The sequence below is a fragment of the Vicugna pacos genome, chromosome 7 (assembly GCF_048564905.1).
Source record: "Vicugna pacos chromosome 7, VicPac4, whole genome shotgun sequence".
In the NCBI taxonomy this organism is placed as follows: Eukaryota; Metazoa; Chordata; class Mammalia; order Artiodactyla; family Camelidae; genus Vicugna; species Vicugna pacos.
This window is the reverse complement of record NC_132993.1, coordinates 16,739,663-16,764,937: the sequence shown is the minus strand read 5'-3', so window position 1 is coordinate 16,764,937 and position 25,275 is coordinate 16,739,663. Positions and strand designations below refer to the sequence as shown.

At 39.6% G+C, this 25,275-nt stretch overlaps 1 protein-coding gene across 2 annotated transcripts in view; it reads left to right on the top strand.

Moving 5' to 3' along the window:
- The window catches only part of LRGUK (leucine rich repeats and guanylate kinase domain containing), a 100,755-nt gene extending 75,943 nt beyond the window's left edge, over positions 1-24,812 (top strand). Inside the window, exons 16-20 of one of the 2 annotated variants that reach the window (XM_072964441.1) lie at positions 72-211; positions 11,388-11,476; positions 13,306-13,425; positions 19,336-19,484; positions 24,144-24,812. In XM_072964441.1, coding sequence (XP_072820542.1) covers positions 72-211; positions 11,388-11,476; positions 13,306-13,425; positions 19,336-19,484; positions 24,144-24,274 — 629 coding nt within the window. In that variant the 3' untranslated portion in view covers positions 24,275-24,812. Of the gene's footprint in view, positions 1-68; positions 212-11,387; positions 11,477-13,305; positions 13,426-19,335; positions 19,485-24,143 lie in introns of both variants that reach the window. The other variant, XM_072964439.1, reaches the window with a different exon arrangement.
- Positions 24,813-25,275: the final 463 nt, after the last annotated feature.

Below are 25,275 nucleotides of genomic sequence, written 5' to 3'. Positions count from 1 at the left end.
TCACTTCAGAACGTTGCTTTGTCCTGTTTTATGCCTTTTATTTTAAACTTGATTTTTTTTCCCCCTAGCAGATATTAAACAACCTCAGCTGAAATCTGAAAAGTCTCCTAGGAAGTTTAGAGGTTCGAGTGACTGGGAGTGCCTGAATTCTACAGACAGAAACTACTTTGTGAAATTATGGGCCAAACTTTCAGGCAAAAAAACGTCAGTGGTAAGAAGGGACAGATGGGGGGAAGTGGCACCTGAGCATTACACAGTTCAGACAAAAAGAGGGTTTGATATTTTCAGACTAGTAAGTTTTGCCAAAACTGTTCTCTGACTGGTATTGTCCGAAGACAAGTTTTCCCCCTGCCTCCTTCTACACCTCTATGAATAGACTCAGGTTCTAAAAATAGAATATTCAGTGTAGATTTTGTGAGTACCTTTTCCCCAGGCTCCTAGTCAAAACTCTGACACTCATTTCTTCTACTTAGCAGAGTCGAAAGCACTACAACAGAATTAATGCTGTAAATATGTCCATCAAGGGAAAACTTGCTTTGCTCTTGGGATATAATTTTGAGTATTCTTGTGCTGAGCCTTCAAAGCGAGTCCACTCAAAGAGCCCATGTTTCATAACCTTGCAGCACTTAAACTAGTCCTATGACTTATTTCTGATCCTGTTCTTTAGCTCAGAGATGTCAGGATGGCACTGAGTTCAAACTAGGTCGCGCTCCTTTCCCCTCCGTGATGGTTTTCCTGTGATGGTCTGGGACACAAAGGGACCTAAATCATCGCAGCTGCCACAGAAGGCACAGAACTTGCGATTTGGTTCTCACCTCCTTGGTCGTAGTTTCCTTTAAGCCTCACCTGTTCTAAGCAAACAAGCACGTTATCTTCTATAGTCACAACCGTAGGCAGTGGTCACAAGAATCAGACTGGTGACTTCGGATGAAAAGTGTAGGGCCGTGGTGTGTGCAGGCATAGCTGTTCATTCTGCTCTGAGTAAGTCCTAAGGATGGGGTGTTTGAGGTGCAAGAAGACATGAAAGCCAGCTTAAGTAAGAGGTAGTTTCATTATTAAAAAATACAGTGCGTGGCTTCACAGTACATTGTGAGCAGGGAGGACGTACAGCTCTCACAGCAACCGGACATAGGGTCGGAGAGCGCGGTGCTGAGGCTTCTCTGCCTCCCAAGTTCCTCTTGCCTCTGCCTCTGCTTTCCATATGTTCTGTTGTTGTCCTCTCTCTCTCTCTCTCTCCCAGCCAGCCTTCTCCACTCACTCCGCTTCCCTCCCGCATAATTTGAACCCATTCGCGTGCGTGCCAGCCTTGACCCTCCATGACCCTTGGGCTCTGTGCCCACAATTCCTGGCCACTTCTCTCTCTCTAATTCATATTGCGGGAGGCAAAGCAATCTAGTTGGCCCAGCAGGACTTTTCAGGCCATCCCACATGGATCAAATTAGACTGCTCTTGTGGTCACCCGTGGCAGGTCGAAAGGCAGGGCCACGTGGTACAGACTGTGGCTTCTTAGAAGCAGCAGAGGGTGGTGCCCTCTAAATAAACATCGATAAATAATATAAATTTGCAAAATGAGACTGGAGAGCAGAAAATGTCCTGTTTATTTGTCCAAAATAAATCAAATCTGCACTTGTTTCCATCTGCCAGGACCTGTGGGAAATCAAATGTCAGTCATGAGGAGTGGGGGTCACTCCCATTCTTTGGATTAAGTTCAAGAATCCTGAGGTTTTCACCATCCTGGAAAGTTAGGGAAGGGCCCCTGGTTTCAGACCATCATGGTTACCGTGGAGATGCTCCTTGTCTGAAACCCTGAGTTTCATTCTGAGCCAGTGGCTCTTTTTCCTCCATATCCTCTCCTACTAGTACCTTTGCCTAGAGCTGACCCCTGAGATCTTGCCATACCCTAGGTGCTCCGTCTCCCTGAGGAACCCATCAGCCTCTGTCCTCCCAGTCCTGGGAAACCCAGCCCCCTTCAGCTCAGCCCACCACTTTCTCTGTGTACTTGATATCCCGTCCTCCTCGGATGATGTGGCTATATGCTTCTTAGAGCTTAGACTTTCAAATACCAGTTCTTTTTCCATCTTCCAGGACATGAATTATCCGGGTTATTAACTCCAGAACTCATCCTTGGCCAACTGTTTTCTTTAATGATAAGTCTGTGTCCTGATGACCAGAACTGGCTCATGTCCCTGTTAGGCTGTCCTGCCACACAACCTCAGACACACCAATGAGAAATCCACACTTTTGATTTGTAACTTCTGCCAGTTAGTGGGTTTTCATGATATGTTTAAACATGACCAACCTGAATAGTACCTGTTAGGAAACTTTCAGGTCTAATTAAAGACAGCTTTTCTCTGGTCCAGGGCACTCAGGTACCCAGGAACAAGAACAGAGGAACAGAGATAACACACACACCCCAACACACACACCCCAACACACACACACACGTGTTCTCAGCTATAATTCATCTCCAACATCTCAGTATAAAATAAACGAGCAGTATGGAGGACCTGGAGGGGAAGGTATGATGAAAAGGCAATGTGAGAGTACAAGCAGCCACCTTGGTGGTGGGTGGAGAGCAAGTGGACAGACCAACTGCTGTCAAACAGTCTCACGAACTTTGACATGCCCAGTGTCACTCCTTACCTGCAGTCCTCCCTGAGAAAGCATTCAGCCCCCATAATCCAGGGCATCTAGAGCCTAGTCTGGAAATCTACTGTGTCCTGTGTTAGAGGGTTGGCAGTTACCGATTTGTGATGGCAGCAATGCTCAAATCTCTTGCGACCTGAGGTTCTGGTACCTTCACCTGCCAGTCCTGGTGGAGATATAATGCAACAGAGTGGTTTCACAGAAAAGCAAATCAAATCCCATAAGAACCAACAGATACACTCATCAAAAATCAGTGCAAAGATAATGCTAAATTGCTGCTGTCATATATATGGAGTGAATTTGCCTAAGATTATTTTTAGTGCCTCATTTTCTTATAAAGATTATGAATGCAATGCTATTTTGAAATTGTAAGTATTTATCAAATTTTAGGGTATTTCATAAGTTGTTAACCTCTTAACAGCTGTTATAATGCTGCAAATGAGCAACAGCTCTTTTGAGATCATCAACAGAAGCTTTAATGAGATGTTATGGTGCCGTTGGAGACCAGAAGTAGCCTTTATACAGCATTTATAACTTGGAAAGGGCTTCATGTAAGTTGTCTCGTGTACCCGTCATTGCAGCCCTTAGGAGATGTGGTTTTTCCTCATTTTACTTTCCCAGCATAAATTCCCATGTGTTTTTGGAACTCTTTGGTGGGTAAAAAAAGGGAATTGCAACTTCCTCTGTAGAAAACCTGTATCGTGAATTGTCAAAGAAGAAAAGCAGGAACGTCTGTGCTTTCTTAGCGTCTTAACTGTAGATTTGATGTATTCCTATTTACCTTTATAAACTGTCAGGAGAGCCATTTGAGATGATGGACTAAGCAGAAATTCCCATCGTCGGTGCTTTTTTGGTTCTGTTTCTCTGAAGCACCCTTTCTGCTTCTGTTGAGGACGGCGTCCTCCCGTCTGCTCAGAACTAGCTCGCTCTCACTGCGGATGTGCGACCTTTCAGCCTAACCCCTCTGTTCTAAGATCCCATTCTTTCCTTGTGCGTGCTTTCTAACTACGTGCATGTCAGGGTATGATTATAAAATAATAGGGTTGGTTTTGTGTCTTATGGAAACTGGTCCTATTCCCGGGTAGTCACATATGCACGTGTCTTCACTAGGTGGGTGAGTGTGTATTTATGTGTGCGTTTGTGTGTATTTTCAGTCTAGGCTTGCTTCTATCCACATTTAACAATTGACTCCTTGACCCAAGAGGAGATGCAGCAACTCTGAGTTCATGTGACAGTCTTGCCGCCTACTGGGTGATCTTACAAAAGCCACTTATCTGCTATGAGATGTCATTTTCTCTTCTGTAAAGTAGCGCTAGTAACAGTACCTTACGATGGTATTGGATCAGATGCATATGGAATTTCTTTATATATCATGGACCACAAAATGAATGTTTTATTATTTTTGAGATAATGTTTGACAATGAGGGCAGAAAGAGTTCAGGCTCTCAGCTATTGTACGCCTTAAACGTAGACAACATTATATGTCAACTGTATTACCAATAAAAAAGAAATGACTGGTATAAATTTGGTAGCAGGTAATAAGTACATTTGTCAAGGCTGTTAGATACAATGTCAATATACAAAAATAAATTACATTTCAATAGCAATAATCTGAAATATATTTTTAAAACTTTATATTTTGAGTAGTATTCCAAACTATCAAATATTAAGAATAAATCTAATGAAAGATGTATAGTATCTCTACATGGAAAAGTGCTAAACATATTATTTAGAAAAAATAAAGATCTAAATAAGTAAAGGGGTAGAGACCGCATTCATAGTTCCAAGACTCAGTATTGTACAAATATCAGCTCTTCCCAAATAGATGTATAGATTCAGTGCAATCCAGTCAAACTCTCATAAAATTTTTTGTGGGGATTTATAAGTAGGTTTTAATATTTATATGGAAATGCTGAAATTGGCACAAAAATAGGCTAATAGACTGAATAAGAGGCCAGAAACGTGCCCATGTACGTATGGAAAATTAACTTATGAAAAGAGTGTCACTGCTGAGCAGTATGAAAATGATGATATTTTGCATCAATTCCATAGAAATATGGAAAAATTTAAACTTAACCCTGATCTCACACCATACACAAAAGTTACCTTATGGTAGATTGTATAAATGTGAAAGACACAGCAATAATACTTTTAGAAGACAATGTATGAGGTTTTGATGACTTCGGGGTGGGGCTAGATTTCTTAAATGTAGTTAAAAGGTATTAAACTACAAAGGAAAAATTTCAAACATTGAGGAACATTCAAATTAAGAACTTCTATTAATCAAAAAGCAGCATTAAAGAGAAAAAACCACACAGAGGGAGAAGATATTTGCATTAAGTATAACTGACAAAGTACTGTGTCCAGAATATATAAAGAACCCCTATAAATTTTTAAGGAAAATATAGCTAATCCATAGAAAAGTCCCAAAAGATAATGTCTAGATGACCAATAATCACGCGAAGAGACATTCAACCTCGTACTCAGGAAAAATGCAAATTATCACCACAGTGAGATACCATCATGGATAAACTAGAACTGTTAAAGTCGTGACCTGACTCTCAAGATGTGGAGCAATGGAAATCCTTATAAGGCAATTGGTGGGAGGTTCAGTGCATACAGTGTAGATAGTAGTTGAACATTATCTGCTGAAGTTGAGCAGACACATGCATTCCATGACCCAGCAGTGGTAATCCTGAGTATAAACCCACCAAAAATGGGTAGCCATGCACACCAGCAGGTATGCACAAGAATGCTTATAGTAGCACTGTGCATAGTTTCCAAAACTGGAAACTCAAATGCCCATCAGCAGTGGATGGGCCAAGCACGATTTTGAATACTCCTATAATAAAATATATACAGTGATAAAAAATGAACAAACTTCACCACATGGATATATCTCTCAAACATACTGTTGAACCAAAGAATTTGTGACTCAAAAGAATACAGGCTCTATGATACTTGTAAAATACAATTAAAAACCAGGCAACACTAAACTATAATGTTTAGGGATGCAAGTTAAGATAATAAAAGTATAAAGAAAAAGTGGTTGCCATAAAAATCAGTGGATTACTTATCTCTGGAGGGGGAAGAAGATGGTAATTGTTGAAAAGGGTCCTAAGGGACTTGAGGGATGCTGGCAATTGTGGAATTTAGCAGGGCATTTGGTGTAGTGGAATGAGTGTCATTAGCTGGACAAGCCTCAGTGAGTTACTTAGCAATTCCAGGATTGGGCAGGATTTCCTAGAGCTTGAAAGATCAAGGGAACTCTATAAGGTGATGCTGAAACCAAAACCAGACAAAAGTCCAACTAGATGATCAATCTGAAGAATCTGAAAATAGTGAGAAATTCAGATCACGGTGATAGACCAGATCAGGGTGGGAACTTTAACGGCCAAGACTTAGCTTCCTGTCTCGTGGGTGCAAATCTGAGAAAAGTAAAATAATGAGTTAAGGGAGGTGCAGCCATGTGTGGAAGTAGTAGTGCCCATGGTCTGTGTGGCAGTTCATTGGAGGATGAGTTCACTACGGCTTTGTTAGTTTAGCAAGCCTAGGAAGGGCCTTTGTTCTCAGCCACCCTCTCCAAACCCATATGCAAAAGGCTCCCTTCCCTTTCTTCCCTTCCCTTCCCATCTCCTTCTCCTTCTCCTTCTCCTTCCCCTTCTTCTCACTCATTCATCTGTCTACCTGTCCTAAATTTGCTGAATTCCTGCCCATGTATGTAGGATCTGGATTTACTTTTCAGTGTAGACCAAGTATTTTCTGACCAGACCCTGTTCTAGACACTGAACAAGGTGGGCCTGGCCCCTGCGCTTATGGAACGTATAGTCTATGGAACCCTCTGCTCTCCTCTCCTCGGTAGGGTGAAGTCAGTGTATCTCTAGCCCTTCTACTACTGCCTTCTTTCTTTGGGTAGGAAATGGGCTAATGGAGATGGAGATCCTCAGTACTACTGGCAGCTGGTTTTTTCCCTCATCTCTAAGGTCTCTGGGGATTTGCTCTAGGTCCCTACCGATTTGTCTTTGTTTGGAAGAGATATCCAAGAATGGTAGTCTTTGCTCTTCAAGTCTGTATAGTATCTGCTAACATTGCTTTTCTTGCTTGTTTCTCCAATAGTTTATCAATACAAAAGGCTTTCTATGAATATGACCATAATTTAATATGAATTAAAATAGTCAGTTTCTTCATTTCCTCATCCCTTGTTTATATAATCCTTTGTTGCTTTATCTTTTTCTCTCTTTATAGCCTAAATGGTATTTACTTTTCCAAATGACTCCCAAAGCACATTTATTTGAACATATCTAAAAGATTCTTGGAGAACTATAAATATAATTTTAATCACCCTTACTTCTTAAACACTGACAATTTTCTTTTTTAGGTTTGAGTTTTAAAAAATGCAGTGCTCTTTTCTTACTGCTGCAAAAAGTATATAATAAACACTATCTAGTGATAGGTTTTTATTTGTACAACCCTCACACATACCAGTGATTACAGAAATGTAATTCCGCATGTTTTACTTGTCAGATATCACTGTGCTTCCATTTCCCTTGCCGGAGGCAACCCCGTTTCGCATGATTGGCTCCCTGGAAAACACACACGAAGGTTACGATGGCTTAGTGAAGATTTTTTGCTCTGAAATTGTGACTAGGTTTTTGCCTTCTAGGGAAAGCTTGATTTTCAGAACTTCAGTTGTATCTGTTTGTCCAGCCTGGAGGAAGGCTACATTGGCTTTTAACATGACCCATGTAGTCTTTGATAGCCACCTTGCTGGTTGGTATAACAATGTATTCTGTGTTCTTTTGTTCATTACCTGTCCTAGACCTGGAATCAGTCTTTTCTCTCTGACCTCCTTAGGGGAGACCCTTACTCCTGAGGCAGGCCAAGTTACTAAAAGTCAATTCTCCAGGGAAAAAAAATTGCTGAAAAAAAAATTGCTGAATGACCAATTCATTCAAAGCCAACTTAACAAATGGATGCATGTGGCAGAGAAGGCCAGTACAATCCTGTAAATCCTATAAAGTACCCAAAAATATGAAGTCTGGTGAGAAACTGGACTTGTGATAACAAAATACTGAGCCCTACATCTACTAAGCACAGTTTCCTTTCAACACTATGAGGCAGGTCAGCTCAGCGAGCTTGTTCATAGTTACACAGCTTAGAAGTGTCTATGTTGACTCCAAAGGACAAGTGCTTTCTTCTACTCAGTGTGTTTTTCAGGGCATGGTGTTCAGTACCACATTTATTACCTAGAATAATACTATAAAGGGATGCCTTTAAAAATAGAACTACCATATGACCTAGCAATTCCACTCCTGGGTATATATCTGAGAAAAATAAAAGCACTAATTCAAAAGGGTACATGCACCCCAATGTTTATAACAGGATTATTTACATTTGCCAAGATATGGAAGCAACCTAAATGTCCATCAACAGATGAATGGATAAAGATGTGGTTTATATATGTAATGAATAACTAAAAAATCAGCCATAAAAAAGAATGAAATAATGCCATTTACAACAACATGCATGGACTTGGAGAGCATTTTGCTAAGTAAAATAAGTCAGACAGAGAAAGACAAACACTATGATATCACTTATATGTGGAACCTAACAAATACAAGAGACTAGTGAATAAATCAAAAAAGAAGCAGACTCACAGATATAGAGAACAAACTAGTGGTTACCAGTTGGGAGAGCGAAGCAGGGTAGGGGTAGCATAGGAGTAGAGGAAAAAGAGTTATTTGGGGATTATGTGAAATCAGGTGTGTGAATCTTTTGAAAATTATAAAGCAATATAGAAGTTGGCTCTTGTGTCCTTTTAACATGACCCATGTAGTCTTTGATAGCCATCTTGCTAGTTGATATAACAATGTAGTCTATGCTCTTTTTTCATTACCTATCCTAGTCCTGGAATCAGTCTTTTCCCCAAGAAGTCTTGGTTTCTTTAAATAGGAGATGGTAGTACAAGAATACAACATGGTTGCTAGAAATGCTTATTGCTATTGGAATGGCCATTGCTTCTAGGCCTTTTCTGTGGCTAGAGAAAATATTTCATGGATTCAAGTTAATATTTTCCAATTCAGATTCACGACTTCAGGATTTTTACTTTGCTTTTTCCTCTATTACGTTATTTTCTTCCACACTGAAAATCCCGCTTCTCAAAGGCATGGGAGATGATGGAATCCCAGTTTCTTACTGTATTACTCATTTGTTTATCCACATTACACACAGAAGATTATCAGAATAACAATACTAAATACTACCAGCACCTATTATAAAAACTGAAAATAGTTTATTAAAAAGTTTTTTGCAAATGTTTTCTCCCATTATTGATTATATTATAGCTGTATTATCAGAACTTATTGTCATATACTTTCTCCCTTTTAACTCTCATTTTGTCTTAGTTTTCAAATATATTCATACATAATATTCATCATTAGGTCAGTATCTGTCTAGTTGTTTTATTGCCTAAGCTTACTCTCTACTAGATACAGAAAGCACTATGGGGAAAATATTTCCTGCATTCTTGCCTGTTGGTAACAGTCTATTATACTTTACACTTGAATTGTAGTTTTTATCATCTATCCTGTCTATTTGTTTTGGTTTACTTTATCAAGAGCTCTTAATGTTGATATGTTGGATCTTCTTTGTCTATCTTAAATGTTTGTCACCTCTTCAATCGTTTTACCTCTTTCTTGACTTCTTTTTGAGTTACATTTTTTAATTTATATATTTTCTATTTCTCTTATTATTATTTGTTGTGTATATTCACTCTTGTATTCCTTCTATTTTAGTTTTCACTTCCTAAGTGAGTTTTTTCTTAAATTTTAATTCTTTCCTGAGTTCTGTCACCTCATTTGTGAGTTTGTAAAATTGTAATTTATTCCTTAATGTTTTGTGTCATTTTCTTAGTGTCTTTTAGTTTATTTTGAAATAGTAGGTTATGGATTTTATCTGTTTTCCTTTCATTGTGTATAGAAGTATTATTCTACCCCTTTTCCTCTTACTTCTTATAATAACTTTGTATGGGATTTGACTAGAAAATTTCTCATTTTTATGTGAAATTTGTTTTCTCAAACTTTTAGAAGGAAGATGGTTTTTCAAATAGTGTTAAATGCATGGCAGTTTCCTTCCTGAGATGTCCTGGCTCTGTTGCCCTCCCCCCAGGAATTTTTAGTCCTTACTTCCTTTTTTTTTTTTTTTTTTTAATGTAGAACCTTCTCTTAGAAGGGAGCCCTATAGTGGATTAGTTTCAAGAATTCATTGTTGATTCAGCTCCTTCAGAACTTACCATGGACCCCTTGTTCTTAGCCACTATGAGAATGGGAACAGCCCCTCCTAGGTTTCAGCTAGATTCCCGGATTGTCCTGCTTTGCTTTCCAGTGACTACTTCTGAGCTATTTTGAGCTTCTTCTGTTCTCAGGTCTTTGAGTCGCCCTGTTGCTTCCTTCGGCTTCCTCTTGCGTGGACGCTGATCCATGCAGGTATTGTGGCTGTTATCACCTGTGTTGGGGGGGGTTGAGGAGAGCTTGTCACCTGGCTTACCTGGTTTTCTTGTAAATGTTTTCATATGTTTCTATTTTGCAATTTAGTTGCTATATCTATTTTTATGTGGAAATTCTGGGAAGTCCAAAAACTGTGCTTCCACTACCCTTGTCATCTTCCCAGTCACAATATAATTTAAATCAAGGATCAAGATAGGAAAAAAATAAGGATGGTATATAGTAAAATCATGATAGAAAATGTATATACTAGTATAAAGTGACAAGGAAGAATAATAACAAATCAACATGAGAGTAAGACTGCAGATTTGGCTGATGTATAGTCATTTTATGGTAACATGAAACAATTTAGATGTATTTATGGAGCTATTTAAACATAGTTTTTAAATGATGAAATTTAAGTAGAGTTTGTTTATTCCTTTCTTGTACCATTATAAATCCCCTCCCTCCCACCAGCAGATACTTCCTCCTCATTGTGCTTACACCAAACTGCAGAGCTAATGGTCAGGGGAACCATAAAGTGGTCTTGGCAATCACATATCCACCTGAGAGGCTGTGTTCAGTGAGTCCCCTTGTCAGCCCTCATGCCATTTGTCTGAGGAACAGTTTCAAAAGCTTGACCTAGAGTTTCTCAACAGCATGTGTATGTATAATACAGTCTGTTTTTCCTCCCCGTCTTTTTAGATGTCTTTTGGCACCAGGTTATAAACCTTTTGCATGTAGAGACTATTTTTTTTATATCTTTGTATCTCCATCATCCAATACTTACCAAGTACTTAGTGATGGTGATGGGATGTTGGTGAAATACCAAAGAAAGACCTCCCAATCTGTCCTGTTTCAGGATCATACCTAACATGGGTGGATATAGCCAACCAGTTAGTTACTATATATGTGCTGAGATCTGGTAAAACTAAAAAGACAATAATAATCTATATCCTTGGGAGATCATCTCATTAGAAAGATTTTTAAAATGTAACTAAAAATTGTCATAGTATTATTTAGATGTCAAATGAAGTTTACATACTAAATTGCAGTCTTCATAAAATATTTTTCATTTTATTAATAAATTGTTCTTTCTTTCCACTGAACAAATATTGATTCTATTTTAGGCCCATTTCTTTTCCCCTTTTCCTTTCCACACATTTGGCAATCTCTAGCAAGAAGAGAATGACTATAGCTGTTTTAATCATCTGACATTTTTGAACATCAATATAATTTTAGATCCTATTTCTTGCCTAGGAAAGAGAGTCTGTGGTGAGACAGTATGAGGTAGCCCGGCAGGCTCTAATGGGAAAGACACCGCCTCGTCATACACTTCTATTTCAAAGGTAGCGATTTCTCACATTTATTTATACCTGGGCATCTTTAGATCGATTTTCTAGTATCCAGATATACTAAATGAATCCTAAATCATCAACATAAACGGGGACCTTTGTGCTAAAATGGACCCAGTGATTCAGTAATAAACCTAGTTCTAGAAGTTGTATTTCCCTTTCATTTATATATATTTTTAAAGGCACAATATGCTAATAGTTATTAGAAACTGATTATTTTTTGCAGTCTCTGAAGCCTGCAAAGACTGATATTTCTGGTGGTGTTTGAATATCAGCATTGGCCTTCACCAAGGCTTTGATGACTGAAGGTTAATTATATCCTGTCCAATAGCCTGTTCTTGTCCCTCATGAATCTCAAAACAATAGTGATTGATGATTTGTGGGATCATTTGTTTAATGTCTTCTTTCCATATTAAACTTTAAATTCCATGAGGATGGAGACCATTGTATCTTTATTAATCCATGAATTCTTAGTCCTTAATGTGAAATGTTTCTCTTTGTCCCTGATGCATAGTAAAGGCTTCCTAGATATTAGCGGCTGTAATAATTATTGTACTATTAATTATTACATGTGAAAAGGCACATTTAGGCTTTAAGATGTACTCAAAATGAATAACCAAGATGTTTATGAAATGTTCGCATTTTATTTTCTCATTAATGTCATAGGCTTCAGTGTTCTGAATTCTCTTTTCTGTGTGACCTTTTGGAAAATATGAGCAATAAAGTCAAGTCCCCGTTTTCAGAAAGTTACTAAGAGCACTGACAAGACCTTAATGATAGTGTTTTAAAGAGCTTTTTAACATGCAGTGATTCAAGGAAATGGAATAAAAAAGCCATTTAAAAGTTCTTTTCAATTTTACTCCCCTTTATTGTCTGTCATTTTAAGCTATCTGTTCAAAATCTTTAACCAATATAAATAAAATTCAGCTTTGTCTTGTCTGTCATGTATCAAAAAAATTCCCCCACATTGATAAGTCTGATTCAAAAGACAGGCTGTGTGGAATATGCAAAGTTCCACTGAGGGGTTGGAAAGGTGGTGGCAGGAAATGGGCGGTGTCCCCTCGAGCAGCTAAAGCTGGAGCCTGTGCAACCTCTGACCAGCACAGTGACCGTGCCTTTTAAAACACTGTGGACAGAGACACAAAGCCATTTTAAATGCGTGCTCCAAGTGGGTCATACTAGGGCAGAACGATACCTTGAATTTGCATGCATTTATATGCAGTCGGGCGACTTTGCACATAGCTCCTCTATTTAGCAAGTCTAGGGTGAACAGCAGTAGGATTTATTCTCTAAAAATAGTTAATGATTCTCTCAAGTCACTCTGGGGAAACAGGCAAGCATAGATGAAAAAAGGGTATTTTATACTAAAGTTCGGTTGAAAGTACAATATGAGAATTTTTAGAAATATTTTATTTTGGTATTTTAAAGCCTTAGATCATAAACAAAATTGGAAGACATCTATTTCAATTTTTATAGCAGTTGATCTATTGCTGGACTTCATGTAACAAATGGATGAGGGTTTACAACAGAATACATACAAATCAGTAGGAAGGTAATTTGCCTCTATTAATGTCTTAATGGATAAGGAATATTCCCCAAAATACAAATTTGCTTAATCTACAAATTAGAATGCAGTAATGCCAGACTCTAAGACTGGCTCTAACATGAACGTTTATAAATGCATATGTTACATTATGTCAAATAGATTTTATTGGCACTTGCATTTACTTGCGATGTAAAAGTCAGTATTTAGGTATTACATGTGTATTTGCTTTGCACCATTATAAAATTCTTTGAATTTTTTTTTAAATTTCTAATTTCAGGGGTCTAGTACCAGCACCCACCATCTGTAGTCTACATTATTTTGCAGCTTTAGAACTAAAGAAAAGTTTTGAGCTTTGTGAAGATTATTTTAAAACTCCCTTTGGACCTCCTGAAAAGAGGTGAGTTGAGTTTTGTTGGATAGAATCAGTATTTTCTTCTGGTTAATTAAGAGAAGGCACTCCTCCCTAAGCTTCAGAGAAGTCCTAAAACTGGGAAGCAAGGACCCATCTCCCACGATGGAATTTGAGCAGAGTGGATCCTGGCCCTCTAGGTTAACCTGGCCTCAACCTAAGTTAACTGGAACCTAGGAAGCTTCTCTCTGGGACTCTGAATCTTGAGAGAGTGACACAACCAATGATGCAGGGCAGTTAAGAGATCATTCAAGTGGTAGAAGAGTCAAGAATCCATTGTGGAGTGCAAGCAGCGATGTCTACCAGTCTTTCCCTGCATCGCAACTTGGGTGTGTTCTTGGCATGTACCAACCTTACTGTGTTCCTGCCCAGTTTTAAAACATGGTTCTCTAGTTTTCTATTAAGTGTATAAACTACCCAGTAGCTTTTCAGTAACTCCCTTTTTGATATTTAAATTAACCAGACACAGTTGGCATCTGTAATTTGCAATCATCATCTTTGATTAGTACAGTGCTGTATTTCAGAATGCTTCCCAGCTGATGCCCAATTTATAAAAGGCTATTTCCTGGGTTCCAATGCTTAACATGCCGACGTGTGATTCAAAACCTGAATCTGTGTAAGCTGATAACCTCGTACAGACCACAGCAGAACCCCCGCCACTGATTTGAGAGCTTGGCATTTGTGGGCGTGCCACTACATTCTGTTTCTGCTTCAGCTGTGCCTGCCACTACCACTGACTTTCTGTAGGTCTTGATCCCAAACTTCCCAAGCAAAGATCTGGCTGGTTGGGTCAATCACCATCTAGTATGGGTATCACTCTTGGGGAGAGCTCTTGTAGTTAACAGGCTGGTCTATAGATTGGTTGCCCTTAGGTCAAGTACCCACCCTTTATCCAGTCATCTGTGTCCAGAGCAGTGACAGAGAGGCAGGTAGAAAACTCTTCAGAAGGGGTCTGTGGGTTTGGTCTCTCTGAATGCATGGCAACGTAATAGACAAGAGATGTGATTGGAACGAAGCACACCAAAATATTAGCAGTGGGTATTCTCTAGAATTTTTTTATTTTTTATCTTTTTTCTGTAACTTCTAAGTCATCTGCATGGAATATGTATGTTTTATTTTTATATCCTAAAAAAAAGCTATTAAAAATCCATGAGAATTTGATGAAATATTCAATAAATGGGAAACACTGGTGCTCTAGATACAATTAAGTATCTCATGTCACTCTATAGATTAAAACAAACTTTAGATAAATTGTTGAGTTAAATACAAATTAATGCTTATAATATAAATGACGTGCTATAAGTCAGATGCAAATGTATATCCAGCATAATGCAGGTTTAAAAATATTCATGTATATGTATAGAAAAGAAAACACTAAAAAGAAACACACCAAAATATTATCAATTATTATCTTCTGGTGATGGGATTATGGGCAACTTTAATTTTCCTTGTTCTTTTCCATATTTTCAACAATGAGCATTTTATGATTTTTAAGTATTAATATCATTTTAAAATGTTATTTTAAAAGTCTGCCACAGTGAAGGGCTATTTTATGAGGGTGATGTGTCATAATGAATAGGACAATTTAAAAAATCAGTAATGCCTTCCTTTATTTCTGAGTTTTATTGTAACACTTTGGATTTCCTGTCATAAATTTGATGATGGAAAATAACAGGCCCCTCTAAATGGTCCACCCGAGTCTGTCCACCTTACCAGAAACTAGAGACTCCAGATTATAGTCAGTTAATTAACTTCCTGTGACAATGTTGAAACTGTAGATCTCTGAGGATTTACTGATGCTCTGAACTTTGAGTAGAGTTGGGTAGCATGATGGGAGAGAGGATGTCTTAGTTTGGGTTGCTGTAACAAATTACTGTAGGCTGAGTGGCTTAACCAATAGACAATTATTTCTCACAGTTCTGGAGGCTGAGAAGTCTGAGATCACGGGGCCAGCGTGGGCAGGTTCTGGTGAGGCTCCTCTTCCGGGTTTGCAGATGGCTGTCTTCTTGCTGTGTCCTCACATGGTGGAAAACAGCGAGAGGAAGCAAGCTGTCCCTTGTCTTTTCTTGTAAGGGCACTAATCCCTTTCATGAGGGCTTCACCTCCTGACCTAATTACCTACCAAAGGCCTCACCCCCTTCTGTTATCACACTGAGGGTTAGGATTTCAACATACACATTTGCGAAGGGGTGGGGAGAGACACAAACATTCAGTCCATAGGAGAAGAAAAAATAATAATAATAATAATGCTTAATAGACTGCGATGGGTTTATATATCATCTGTTCCCACAGTGGAAAGGGTGGGTCAGATCTGTCACTCAGGTCTGCCAGCTTCCCATGTGGTAACACATGTGTGTTTCAACCCCACCACTTCTTGACTTCTGACTGTTGAAGCATTTTCATTTACTACATCCTATGATACAGAGGAAAAGCAATTGTTGAAAGGCAGAACTTGCTCTTTGATCCCTTTTTTGGTGTGTGTTTTAAATGAAGAGGTATTCTTTTCCGAAAATAAGACCAAAATGAATATGTTTTGGGTTGAATTGTGTCTCCCTCACCACATGTATATGTTGGAGTCCCAACTCCAGAACCTCAGTATGTGACCTTATTGGGGAGTCCAGTCATTGCAGATGAATTTAGTTAAGATGAGGTTGTCCTGGGGAAGGGTGAACCTCTATTCAAATATAATTGGTGTTTACATAAAAAAGGGAAATTTGGAAATAGACACACACAGAGGGAGAGCTTGGGGTGATACAAAAGCCGAGGAATACCAAAGATGGGCAGTAAACCTTCAAAGCTAGTGGAGAGGCCTGGAGCAGATACTCCCTCACAGCCCTCAGAAAGAACCAACCCTGCTGACATACTGATCTTGGGCTTTTAGACTCCTGAACCATGAGACAGTGACTTTAAACCACTCAGTCCACAGTACTTGGTTATGGCAACCCTAGCAAACAAATACAATAGGTATCAACAATCCAGTGACATTTTCATGCCATTTTCCTTCTAATTCCCTTCAACATGCTCTATTTATATCACTTTAGAGATCTGGCTGTGAAATCTATGGGTTATTATTATTTTTTTTACTAAAATGAAAAAGAACATCTTTATGCTTCTATAGTTTGGAATGAAAGATCTAGCCCATAAAAGGGAAGTGCGTCTAAGGCTGTATTCAGGGGAAAAGACTCTGTCTAGTTATACTTCTAGAGAGAAGATCCCAAGCACTGGTTAATAGTGACACTTTCCACTGCAAAGGGTAGAGGAAGAGTTGTCAGTGACTGGGAAATCCAGATATTGGCAGTATTGGTCTCAGGGTATATACTTCTTTAGGAAGTGCTTCTTGGAAAAGCTCACTTACCTTATGTGGGAGCAAGAGATTAGGAAACAAGGTCTTCTAGGAGCATGAATGCTCTATCCAAAGGGGCTAGCATTCTATGAGGGGTTTCCAAAAGGTGTTGTCTATCAACAAGAAGACTCCAAAACTCTGCCCAACCTAGTAAAAAAGACTCTTGCCTTCAAGAAAGCCATTAGACTTCTCTAGTTGATAACAAGTAGCCAGAACTTCTAAGCAGAACCCATAGGCACAGGAAGATTACTCCATTCTGGACAATCTCTTCCTGGGAATTTTGATGTCATCCAGCCCTGGCTGTAGTTGATAGGAAGCTTAGATCCAGCCAGAGGACAGTGACCATGCTCAGCAGTATGGGAGCTTTCCAGGAGAGCTGGTTCTGGATTCCAGACTCAAACTACCACCCAAGGGCTGCAGCCTCTGCTTGGCATTCAAACACATTGGAAGTGTTCCCTTAGTATGTCTAGACCACCCACTATATTTCATCCTGGGTCAAGGACAGGCCCAGGCAGCTAATTGGACTGTGTTTCCAGTGATAGAGCCATGACCTCTGGGGACACCCCATCAAGACTTGCTTCTACCCTTTCCATCTCTGTTACAGTCATAACATCATCCTGGTAGATATGGACTCATTTAGATATCCTCATATAGATGACAGGCTTCATCTTGAATAGATCCAGTTTGCATCAGCCTCTGCTACTGCCAGATATGAGCTTAAGTTGAGCTTGATCCTAGAAACGTACTTCAGTGCTGAGATAGGAATCATTACATAGAAAGTACAGAGAAGAAAACGTAATCACAGCCAACTACGAGGCTCTGTAGTAAACAGTTATGTATTGATTTTCAACATTGTTAATCAACCCTTGGCTAAATCATGAAGAGACATAAGTGTGAATACAAAACTTAATACAATCAACTTTGACAGTGAAAAGTTCTAATGACAAAGGTTAGGAGGTGGAGGTGGAAAGTCAATTATTTTTCATTTGTGGTTGATGGAACAAGAAATGAGGATTTAAAATACGGTACATGAAGAGGTAGATCTGACTGATGGAGGAACTTAGAATAGTGATAGAACAGTTTGTGGGGAGAAAAAATGGGAGGAGTGTTATTAAGTGAGCTAAATCCTTTCTGATCATAGCAGAAATCTCTGTCTATCAAAGATATGTTTAGAACTGATAAGTCAATAAAAGTCAGTGACATTATTTAGAAGTAAAAAGATTATTGGCAGAATGTCTGAAAACAAAGTTAAGAATGGTTGGCTTTGGGGAGAATGCAATTGGGGTGACTGTTACTTTCTATTATCAGCCCTTCTATATAATATGACTCAGTTTTAACTGTATATGTTTAGTAGGCTGATAAAAGTGCTAATGAAATGTTTTTGAAGAGATGAGAAAAATTACAGAAGAAAAGATGAATATATTTCGATTATATAAACATTTTAAATTTCTCTAGGTTCAAAACAAAAAGGAAAATAGCAATCTATATAAAATACATATTAATAATATATAATATATGTGATATACAGTATGTGTAACAACATGTAGAATATATTGAATATAATATTCATAATATATATTTGTAATATATATTATATTCATTTATATGATATACATTATGACTATATCATTAATATATTCTATAATGAATTAAATATAATTTATATATTCATAATATGAAGTATTTCTAATTATGAATATATAATATGTATTATGAACATGCTATAACATATTCATATATTATAACATTCAATATTATATATTTAATTTGTAATATATAATTCAATATAATATATATTCAATTCAATATGTAATATATAAAACATATATATATATTCACACAAACTGATATGAAAGCCACTAAAATTCTCAGAAGATAAATGAAGAAAAGACGTAAGTAGTTCACAAAAGACAGGAGAAAAGCTATTGAATAAATACAAGAAACAATGTTTTTGCCATGAACAAAGCTCACCTGTTCACAGTGCTCTGCAGAATGAGCTCCCCCGCGGTGAAGCTGCCTCCCCCAGAGGAAACCAGGAAACAGGCTGGTCCCAAAGGAGAGCAACCTGCTGGTAGGAGGCTCACTGGCCCAGACACAGAGACTTCAGGCACCCAGGTCACATCCCAACCTTGTCCTAAGACAGGGAACAAAGAACTAGCATTCGGTATGCCCAGCGTGTGGTCCAGATCAAGCCCCCTAACACGCTTTCATTTTCTGTGTCCTTGAAATAGCAGGAACCGCCGTATATAAATTGTGCTTGATTCTAAAGTCCTGTGCCTGACTCATCTTGTTTTATACTCCAGCACTTATCACGATGCTTTGCTCTCAGTGAGTATTCAGTGATGCTTCGCACAGTGGACGAGAAGTTTATGCTAGTATGTACAGTACTTAATATGTTAACTGCTAGGTCTGGTTGCCTATGTATCATTGAAAACTTTAGCTCAATGGAGATGTGTTTGCAAACTACTGAAATGACTTGACAAAGGTAACCCTATGAACATACGGCCAGTGGTGGCTTTACATCTCAAAGATATCATTCTTTGCTCATTTTTCAGTGACAAGGACTCCAATGGTACCATGAAACATTCTGTACTATTTCAGCCTTGTTCATGGTCCAAAGATCTGCCTTTCCGGCCTCCAGAGGACAGTATTTATTCACACTCAAGATCAGTAACAAGTGATACTCAGGATCAGGCCCTAAAAGGTAGGAGTCATTTACATATGGTTTTTATATAAATATTAATATTGCAATTATATATATTTCCCACTGTCTTTCTGATTTTTTTTAATTAAGTGAGTGTTTTAAGTCAGAATCTCTCCTTTGAGGCAGGGTGGATTATTTATCCCCTAGTGTAATAGATGAGAAACAAAGTTCAAAAAGGTCTGGAATGTGCCCAAAGTTACTTAGCTACAAAGAGTGGATGCAGCTGCTCCACCCACCTGACCACACTCCCTGCAGGGGTCTTCTGGGGCGAGGGGCACATGCTCCCTGTAGGGGAATTAAGCAACTTGGACTCCATTCAGGGAAGGTGAAGAAAAGCAGGGAAGGTTTCATATTGCTGGCTGATCTCCTGCTCCGGGGGTCTCACAGAATCCTGATGGTTTTAGGTTTGAAGGATCCGGCCCAGCTTCTCTGCTTCACCTCCTTTTTGCACCTTGCTCCCCAGCACACTTGTGAATGCACATCTCTAGGCACAGACAGAGTGGCCATTGCATTTTTGTCTCTGGCAATGTTCATAAATCACATTGAGTATGTAACAGGCATTACATAGAGGTGTTAGAGGTGAAAATGAGACAGGGAAACAGTAACCCAGCAAGCGGTTCTGCTAGCAACTGAGAGAAGACTGAATAAATTAGGGGGGATTTGCTAAGACCTGGAGGCTACGAGGAGCCACCATTTGTATCCTGAGATTGAGGGGAGCAGGGAGTCTGCCTGACCCAGAAGATGACGTGAGGATTCCCTGCTTGCTCAGGTGACCAGGGGACCCAGAAAGAGAATATAGGCTTGTTGGGTTGCCAGGGACAAGAGAATATAGCAGATGCACCTCCAGAAGGTTGTTCCTAAAACAGGCATCTTGTAACCATTTCAAAAGTGGACTCCCTCCTTAGGGGTAGTTGTATTCAGGACAGCTGACTGAGACAGGGTCTTTTCAAGGATTTTACTCATAAGGGAGGACACAAACAATAAGAATTAGAATCTGTTGGCCTGGAACAAATAGACTGTCAGACATTTCTCCAGCAAAGATGGGTTTATTCAGGATTGCATTTGGGGTCTGCAACCATGGCGAGCCACGTGCAAGTCTCCACAGGGCAAGAGGAGAAAGCTTTTTATATGAGGGAAAGGGGTTGGGAAGGCTTTAGTAAACAAAGAGGCCATGGCTTTTCATTGGCTGAGTCCTTGCCAGGAAAGAAGAGGAGTCTTAATTCCTCCTGTTGGGCTCTGCTATGGTCACAGAGTGTGAGAGCGCCCGCCTTCTGGTCTCCCAATTCCATTTAATTGCGGTTTCTGTTGATTAATTTTTTACTAGTCCCAAGACCAGATTTTCAGGAAATAATCCCAAGTACTCAGAAGTGGATATATTATGTCATCTCACAGGATGTGGCAAGTGTTCTAGGACCCCTTTAAAGGCTGTGACCTGCCACTTCAGAGCCTGAGGGAACACAAGCGCTCTGGACCAAACATGTCCCCAGGGCCCATCATGGTTCTGGCTTCCCTTGGGACAGTGTTCCCAGACCTTTCCCGTCTCATTTTCTCTCCTCTGCCTGTGTCCTTCCTTAAATGGGATGCATAGGGTTGAAAGCTACATTCCAACGTAGTCTGGCCAGACCAAAACTGGGCTGTTACCTGTGGGGAGGGTATGTGGAAAGAACATTGTCTTAGGAATCAGAAGACCCAGCTTCTGGTTCCATTTCTGCTGTTGCCTAGCTGCACAGTGTTGCGAAAATCTGTTAATGTCTGAGCCTTGGGGATAATAATATCTGTTCCACAATAATACAGCAATATCCTGTATTACTGTACATTACTGTAATATGTATGTATTATAATGTTATACATAATATAATACTATAGGACCAGCACGCTGGGGTGTGGTGTAAGTAAGAAGTAAAGTGCTAGATACCTGCTAGGTATTATGATTGCATATGTTTATACACTTAGAAGACTGTGGTTATTTTCTGCAGGTTTTTGGAGGTTTATTTTATTTGAATGGGCCATTTTTTCCAGTTTCTTTATGTGTCTTGTGAGCTTTTGTTGAAAATTGGGCATTTGAAAAAGCAGCTGCCTCTCCAAGTCTAGACTGGTTCTGTTTAGGGGCAGACCTTCCCTAATTAGCAGGACGTGCTCTGAGCCCAGGGTCGGCCCAGTGGGAGGGCTCAAGGGCTTTTCAGTCCTTTTCTGGGCGTGGCCTTTCCCTGGGCCTGTATGCGTGCTGTTTTCCAATTCCCCAGTATACACAAATGCTTTTAAATGAATGCATTAATTTCCTTAAGTGACTTACTCCTGCTGCTTCTTGGGGCCCCTACTGTATTCCTCAGTTAGGACTCTCTTGTCCCAGGCCCTTTGGGTCTGCGCCCCCTTGTGGTTTTCAAGAACCCTGCCCCCAGCTTCCTGTGGCTTCCTCTAGCCAGAGACCCCAGCAGTGGCACTTTTAGCCCTCTGGGCTCTGAGTTAGGTGACACAGAGACCAAAGAGACTGCCCCAACTCAGGTTAGAACCTTACTCTCTCTGGTTCACAGGAGGGCCCTGGAACCCAGCCCTCTCTTCCCCCAAGCTGTGCCTCAACCCACTGGGGAGAGGGTGGGGCAGAGGTCAGTCATGAGCTCTCCTACCCTCTTCAGTGTGGCTTTTTCCTGACTGGGGCGCTCACTTGGTTGCTGTAGGTCATTGACTGATTTTGGGGGCTCCTATAACGTTATTTTCGCTAGTTTCTAGTTGATTGAATGTGTCCCTGGGGGAACAAGGGCCTGGAGCTTCCGGGTCGGCCATCTTGCCAACATCTTCCTGTGGTGATTTTCTTAGAAATCACGTCCCACTACTGGCTCTGGGTCAGTTAAACCCTCATGTCTTTTTTCACATGAACTGCTAAACCAAGTTTTAATCATGCAATATGCGTGCAGTTGATTTTTTTTTCCACATAAATGCAACTTTTATTTTCATCTTTTTATCATTTTGTTTTCCAAGTTGATTAGGTCATTTTGGGTCTTGATTCCTCTTCCATATTTACTACTTAGAGATTTCTGTAAAGCCAGCAAGCATGCCACCCATGCCCTTGTCATAGTTGCTGTCAACGTTGGGACCCAGGACTTGGCCAAGAGCAGCATCCTGTGGAAGCTCTGTGGAGACTGACTTCTAGGGCCAGTCTCCCTGCTTTGTGAGCCCTACTCCCATCTCTAGTGTCTTCTCCCAGAAAACTGTGATATGTGCTTTGCATTGTATCAGTGGCATTTCTAACTCAGAGCTCAACAAACTTTTTATAAAGGGCCAGACAATAAATGCTTTTGGCTTTGTGGTCTACATAGACTTTTTTTGCTCCACTACTGCAGTGCAAGTGCAGCCACAGACAATACGTAAAGAAAGGGGCATGGATTGGGTTCCATTAAACTTTATTTACTAAAACAGGCAGCAGAGCAGATTTGGCCTGTGGGCCATAGTTTGTTGACCCCTGCCTTACTAAAAGGGAAATTCGATTAATTCAAAATGATTTCTCTTTGTAAATCTCGCCCAACACTTATCACACACTACATTATTTTCGAAATGCACAAACCATTTCTTTAATAAGCTCAAATTTGCTAAGGTCTAAAATCAGTTGTATTGGTTTATAGATCTTTATTTCCATTTTTTAAATGGCAAGAGTATTTGCTTCTAGTACTTTCCTCATTGTGATGAATTCCCAAAGACCAGAAACTCTAACACCACCTCTGTAAGTTACTTCAGCGCCCTGGGAGGTAACTTACTGGGTATGAGGCCCACTCTTCTACTGTCTTCTTTCCTCTTCAGGGCCCTTATTCTCTTAAGATGTTTTTGTTACCTTTTCCAGCTTTAAAATATTTCCATAGCGGAAAAAAACAAAGAAGAAGAAGAAAACAAGGAGGAATTTTTTTTTCTTTTTCTGTCCTCTGTAACACAACATCATCTTCTTAAGGAGTGCGCCATTCTTGCTCTAAATGTACCCTTAAAAGATCCATTTTGCCTTCAACATTCTGGATTGCTTTGGTTTGCCCAGTGAGTTGAGTCTTCCTGATCTTGTGTTATAGGTCGCTCCATTCTTCTCACTCCCTGTAGAATCCTCTGTCTCCCTCTCTCAATCCCTCCTACACTACTTTCTCCCCACTGAGAATTCAGCTTCCTCTGTGGCCACATGCTTCTACCTTCAGTCACTGTCTTCCAAACTCTTCCTGCTTCGCACAGTCCCTGCAGGAACCTAGCTCCATGGTTCATCTTTGGTATCTTCATCCTTGGTGAACAACCAACTTTAAAGGGCACTAGATAAGGTTTCTCTAGGAAGGACTTCAGGGTGTGTGTGTGCGTCTGGACTAAGTGTGCTTATGTACAACTGAAAAGGAGTATGGTGCAGGGCATCGTTACAGACGGTACGAGCAGCATAGCAGGGTAGCATAGGAATTGCTGGCTGTAGCAGCCTTCCAGTCACTGGGCAAGTCTACACAACCTGAGGTTTGTCCAACTACGCACATGATACAGTCTGAACCTCATCCCCTGTTTTTCTTGTTTGGATGTCATTTATTCCTTATAGTTTGTTATGAATGAATTCTAAGGATTATTCTTATTTATGCTTATTTTCTTTGTTTACTGTACCAAGGGATTAACTATATGTACTATATCTTTCTTTTTCTTAATGTTTTACAGCACTAGATAAACAGTCATTTCCATGTGACAAAGGATCCTTCCAACACAGAAGACACACAATCACACTCATCAGTCGCCCAGGTTCCAATACGAAACCCACCCTCCCTCCAATCCCTCAGGGCCGCAAGTAGACCCGTGCTTGACATCTGATCTTAACATGGAAAACTTGCTCTGATCATGTCCAGTGCCTTTGTCTTACCTGACCGTGGATCCTGGCTTTTCTTCACTCAACCAACTACCTATGAAAGAATGTTCTAAATGCCTTAAACCCCTCAATCAATTTCTTTTGTGATTCTCTGAATAGTGCCTATCTTTCTAAAATGTTAGTTATTCTTAGCTTTTATAAATGTGATTTCAGTTTTTCCCACAGCTATTAATGACTCTTCCAGCTGCTTCCTTCTCTGAAATATCAGATGGCAAAATCTCTCAAGATCTCAGCATTGCTATGTGCGTAGTGATTTTTGATATAGCCAATGGGAGTTGTGATTTTGAAATTTCAATGTGTCCGTTTATAACATCAGTGTATCCTTTAGGGGATTGAAATGTTTTATTCTTCTGATTATGAAAGGAATGTAGAGTTCCATTTAACTTGTAACCAACATGATGTCTCAACCTGCTTTAGCAATATGAAGGAATAAAGAGTATGCGGTATTTCCTTTATTTCACCCATTCCTAACTCTGATTATGGAAAGTTTATAAACTGATCATCTTTGTGGTTTCATCACCTGCTGTTTGCAGTTATAGATGAGGCTGGTATTCAGCTGATCTGTACAGGTAAGACTATCCTGGTGGTTAAAGCATTGAAACACATCCCTTTGGATTGATAAATGGTCCTGTTCTCTGAATCCTCTGTACATGATGACTGGTGGGAACAAGAGCCTTCACAAAGTGCTGTATTCATTGCTAAATATTTTAAATATCAAAATCCTCTAATGCTTTCCCTTTGAAAAATATCAACCCCCTCTTTTGGGAACCCCCTTCCCCATAACTCAAATTTGTTTTGTTTTGTCTTTGGAGGGGAGGTGGTTAGGTTTATTTATTTATTTTTAATAGAGGTACTGGGAATTGAACCCAGGACCTCGTGCATGCTAGGCATGCACTTTACCACTACCCACCACCCCAATAACTCAAA